A 5,000-nucleotide genomic window follows, 5' to 3' on the forward strand; every position below is an offset into this window, starting at 1 on the left:
AGTGAGGATGAGAGGAGGGAGAGAGGAGGGAGTGAGGACGAGAGGAGGGAGAGAGGAGGGAGGAAAAAAGGAAGGAGAGAGGAGGGAGAGGAAGACGAAAGGAGAGAGTAAGAGACGGAGAGAGGGAGGAAGGGAGAGAAGAGGGAGAGAGGAGGGAGGGAGAGAGAAAGAGAGAGAGGGAGGAAGGGAGAGAGGAGGGAGAGAGGAAGGAGAGAGGGAGAGAGGAGGGAGAGAGGAAGGAGGGAGAGAGGAGGGAGGGAGGAGGGAGAGAGGAGGGAGGGAGGAGGGAGGGAGAGAGGAGGGAGGGAGAGGAAGGTAGAGAGGAGGGAGAGAGGGAGGGAGAGAGGGAGGAGGAAATAGGCTCCTTCTTAGGGGTGTAAAAACTAATGTAAAATCGTACGTATTAAATATTAACAGCAGCACTAAACAGCTAACCCAACTTCTCTGAACGTCGTTGGTGATGTGTTTATGGCGCCGGTTGATATTGCGATGGCGATAAAATAACGGTATCTTGTGCAGCCCTAGTTGTTCCAGGCCTACCCACCGGTGGTTGCAGACAGGACGTCCTTGCAGAGTTTGAGCCAGTGTCCCAGCTTCCCGCTGGTGGCGCTGGACGCCATCATGTGGACCAGAGTCTCCTGGATGTCCCGCCGCAGACCGGGATCAGACTCCCGGTCCAACAGGGTGAACAGAGCGCCTTCCAGACCCACTTCCTTTATGGTGACGTCTGCAGAGGGAGGGGGGGAGGGGGAGGGAGAGAGGAGGGAGGAAGGTAGATAGGAGAGAGGAAGGGAGGGAGGGAGGGAGGAGAGAGGAGGGAGGAGGAGGGAGGGAAGGAGAGAGAGGGAGGGAGAGAGGGAGGGAGAGAGAGGGAGGAAGAGAGGGAGGGAGAGAGGAGGAAGGGAGGGAGGGAGAGAGGAGGGAGAAAGAGAGGGAGGGAGGGAGGGAGAGGGAAGAAGAGAGGAGGGAGAAAGAGAGGATGGAGGAAGAGAGGGAGGAAGGTAGATAGGAGAGAGAGGGAGGGAGGGAGAGGGAGAAAGGGAGGGAGAGAGGAGAGAGGAGAGAGGGAGGGAGGGAGAGAAGAGAGAGGGAGGGAGGGAGAGAGGGAGGGAGAGAGGAGGAAGGAAGAGAGGAGGGAGGGAGGGAGAGGGAAGAAGAGAGGAGGGAGAAAGAGAGGATGGAGGAAGAGAGGGACGAAGGTAGATAGGAGAGAAAGGGAGGGAGGGAGAGGGAGAAAGGGAGGGAGAGAGGAGAGAGGGAGAGAGAGAGGAAGGAAGAGAGGAGAGAGGGAGGGAGGGAGAGAGGAAGAGAGAGAGAAGGAGGGAGGGAAAGAGGGATTAATGAAAATTCTGAATTTGGAGAAGTCGATAATCTAAATTGATTTAACAAGGTAACTGAACTGTTATATGTCATCTGGATGTTTAACGTGGCTTCATAACATTATAATAAATGTAATAATAACACTAATCAGCAGCAGACTGAGTGTGTGTGTGCGTGTGTGTGTCTCTGTGTGTGTGTGTGTGTGTGTGTGTGTGTGTGTGTGTGTGTGTCTCACCCAGCTGCGTGTTGTCCCGTCTGGGCAGCTCTTTGACCAGAGTCACGGCGTGCTGGGAGACCTCCAGCGCCTCCCGCTGGACCAGCTGACGCAGACACGCCACCACGGCCTGGCGCAGACACAGGTAGGAGCTGCACAGGTGGGCCTGACACACACACACACACACACCCACACACACACACGCACACATACACAGAGACACACACAGAGAGACAGACACACACAGACAGACAGACACACACACACACACACAAATACAGACAGACACACACACACACACACACACACACACAGGAGTTAAGACTAGGTGACAGCTGTTCTGAGAACAGGTTTAAGCAGCTTCAGTGTTTCCTCCAGACTCAGAAACTAAAGTCGGTTCACATCAAGCTTAAAATAGTTAATATGACATTATAAATATATCCTCACAACTTTAAAACAGCTTTAAAACAACTACTAATGGATCATCAAACCATTGTTTTTTATATTTATAATATTTATTTATTTTTATAAATGTTTTATGTTTTTAGGTCTTATTGAAATATATATGTAATAATAATAATAATAATAATAATAATAATATTTAGATGAATGTGTTTCTAGAGGAAACACTGAGTGTTTTCACTGATGGAGATAAAAACAGGCAGGGAGGGTATGTGTGCGTGTGTTATTGTATAACTGTACGTCCACACCGCCGATTGACGCTCTGGTCGCTCAAAACGCCCAAAACGTGACGCCGACAGATTTTCCGCTCCTTGCAGATGATAGAAGCAGCTTCCATTGAAAATGAATGACTTCCTGTATCTTTAGAAGATCAAGTCGGCGGAGGTGTGGACGGACAGTTAGCCGTCAGTGTGTGTGTGTGTGTGTGTGTGTGTGTGTGTGTGTGTGTGTGTGTGTGTGTTATCGAGTTAGCCGTGACATTGCAACAGAACAACAAACAGTGAGTTAATACGGTACAAAACAACAGGAAAATGTTTTTAAAATAGTTTCAAAATGAATTAAAACATTGTTTCAGTGACAGAACACAGGTTTAAAGAAAAAAGGGAGAAAGAAGCCAAAAAATAAAATAAAAGTGAGGCCTTTTGAGACAGAGAACCTACCAACAGGGAATAATCCAACAAGATCTCCTGCAAGACACAAGACAGGGTCAAAGAAACACGTTTAGACACACACGACTTAAAGGACCAGTGTGTGGGAATTTCTCCCGTCTAGCGTTGAGATCATATATCATCAGCTCTCTCGCTCCACGCAGTTCAGAGTACGTATTACAGCTACGGTAGCCTTCACGCTTCAAAAAGACGCTCTCTTTCTCTTTTCAATCTCCTTTTTCTTATTCTGGGCGAAGAAGAAGAAGACTCCTGTTTCTGAAATTTGGATTTTGAATACGTGTGGTCCTCCATGTTTCCTTCTTCTAACTTGCCGGGGACGGGAAGCTACGATACCGTTAGCAGCATTAGCAGCAGCTGTTAGTTTATCATGTGACAGAGAAAACACACACACACACACACACACACACACACACACGCACACGCACAGACACACACGGAGCAGTATGTCCTGTATGTCCCTTACACACACACACACACGCGCACACACACACACACACACACACACACACACACACACACACACACACACACACACACACACACACACACACACACACACACACACACACACACACACACACACACACACACACACACACACACAGGTGGAGCAGTATGTCCTGTATTCATGTATTCATGCAAACGTAAATGTTAAATTTCAAGCCAATAGGAATACTGTGAATTGATGGTGGAGGTAAATATTCATGAAAAAGGACAAGTTTGTGAACGGGCAACACAGATTTAGATAATGAACAACTAAACACGTTACACACTGGAGCTTTAAGGTCCTTGCACACTCAGTCCGAAATTTACGTACGTCATAAAAAATTCTTTTGCATCCGTAGCGAACATTTTGATGTGATTTAACAGGGAGAAGGTATGAGCTGATCCAGAAATGCAGCACAGAAAGAGATGTCTGTAAATTTAGTGAATCATGTTTTTAAGTGTCACCAACTCTGTGAGTTGACTCGTTTCACTATCAGAGTTAGATCCATTCGGTCTGATAACATTTGGAAAGAGAGGGAGGGAGAGAGAGAAAGGGAGGGAGGGGGAGGGAGAGAGAGGGAGGAAGAAGGAAGGGAGGGAGGGGGAGGGAGAGAGAGGGAGGGAGAGAGGGAGGGAGAGGGAGAGAGGGAGGGAGGGAGAGAGGGAGGAAGAAGGGACAGAGGAGGGAGGGAGGGGGAGGAAGGTAGAGAAGAGGGTAGAAGGGAGAGAGGAGGGAGAGATGGAGGGAGAGAGAGGAGGGAGCGAGAGAGGAGGGAGGGGGAGGTAGGAAGAGAGAGAAGAGGGTGGGAGGGAGGGAGAGAGGAGGGAGAGAGAGGGAGGGAGAGAGGAGGGAGGGGGAGAGAGGGAGAGAGAGAGGAGGGAGAGAGGAGGGAGAGAGAGGAGGGAGGGAGGGAGAGAGGAGGGAAGGGGAGGTAGGAAGAGAGAGAGGAGGGAGAGAGGAGGGTGGGAGGGAGGGAGAGAGGAGGGAGAGAGAGAGGAGGGAGAGAGGAGGGAGGGGGAGAGAGGAGGGAGAGAGGGAGAGAGAGAGGGCGAGAGAGAGGAGGGAGAGAGGAGGGAGAGAGGAGGGAGAGAGAGGAGGGAGGGAGGGAGGGAGAGAGGAGGGAGGGAGGGAGAGAGGGAAGGAGGGAGAGAGGGAAGGAGGGAGAGAGGGAGGGAGGGAGAGAGGGAAGGAGGGAGAGAGGGAGGAATGATATAGAAACTTATTGAAAATGGGTCAACTGTTTTAATCTTGTTCTATTGTGTTATTTCTGAGTTCTTTTATTGTAACGCTGAGACCATGTTTGATTGTGATTTTACACTTTGGATCAAATGTGAGTGATATGAGGTGTAGTTGAGGTGTAGTTGGGGTGTAGTTGGGGTGTAGTTGAGGTGTAGTTGAGGTGTAGTTGAGGTGTAGTTGGGGTGTAGTTGAGGTGTAGTTGGGGTGTAGTTGGGGTGTAGTTGAGGTGTAGTTGAGGTGTAGTTGGGGTGTAGTTGAGGTGTAGTTGGGGTGTAGTTGGGGTGTAGTTGAGGTGTAGTTGAGGTGTAGTTGGGGTGTAGTTGAGGTGTAGTTGGGGTGTAGTTGGGGTGTAGTTGAGGTGTAGTTGGGGTGTAGTTGAGGTGTAGTTATGGTGTAGTTGAGGTGTAGTTATGGTGTAGTTGAGGTGTAGTTGAGGTGTAGTTGGGGTGTAGTTGAGGTGTAGTTATGGTGTAGTTGAGGTGTAGTTATGGTGTAGTTGAGGTGTAGTTGAGGTGTAGTTGGGGTGTAGTTGAGGTGTAGTTGGGGTGTAGTTGAGGTGTAGTTGGGGTGTAGTTGAGGTGTAGTTGGGGTGTAGTTGAGGTGTAGTTGA

At 49.5% G+C, this 5,000-nt stretch overlaps 1 protein-coding gene across 3 annotated transcripts in view; it reads right to left on the reverse strand.

Annotated features, from left to right (window-relative positions):
• Nucleotides 1-5,000, reverse strand: part of heatr5a (HEAT repeat containing 5a) — a 61,523-nt gene that overhangs the window by 32,835 nt on the left and 23,688 nt on the right. For 2 of the 3 annotated variants that reach the window (XM_035994443.1, XM_035994442.1), the window contains exons 22-24: nucleotides 2,656-2,682; nucleotides 1,556-1,700; nucleotides 545-727 (exon numbers count right to left, since the gene is read on the reverse strand). In XM_035994443.1, the coding sequence (XP_035850336.1) occupies nucleotides 545-727; nucleotides 1,556-1,700; nucleotides 2,656-2,682 (355 nt within the window). The remainder of the gene's footprint in view (nucleotides 1-544; nucleotides 728-1,555; nucleotides 1,701-2,655; nucleotides 2,683-5,000) is intronic. The other variant, XM_031304652.2, reaches the window with a different exon arrangement.

The sequence above is a fragment of the Sander lucioperca genome, chromosome 18 (assembly GCF_008315115.2).
Source record: "Sander lucioperca isolate FBNREF2018 chromosome 18, SLUC_FBN_1.2, whole genome shotgun sequence".
Lineage (NCBI taxonomy): Eukaryota > Metazoa > Chordata > Actinopteri > Perciformes > Percidae > Sander > Sander lucioperca.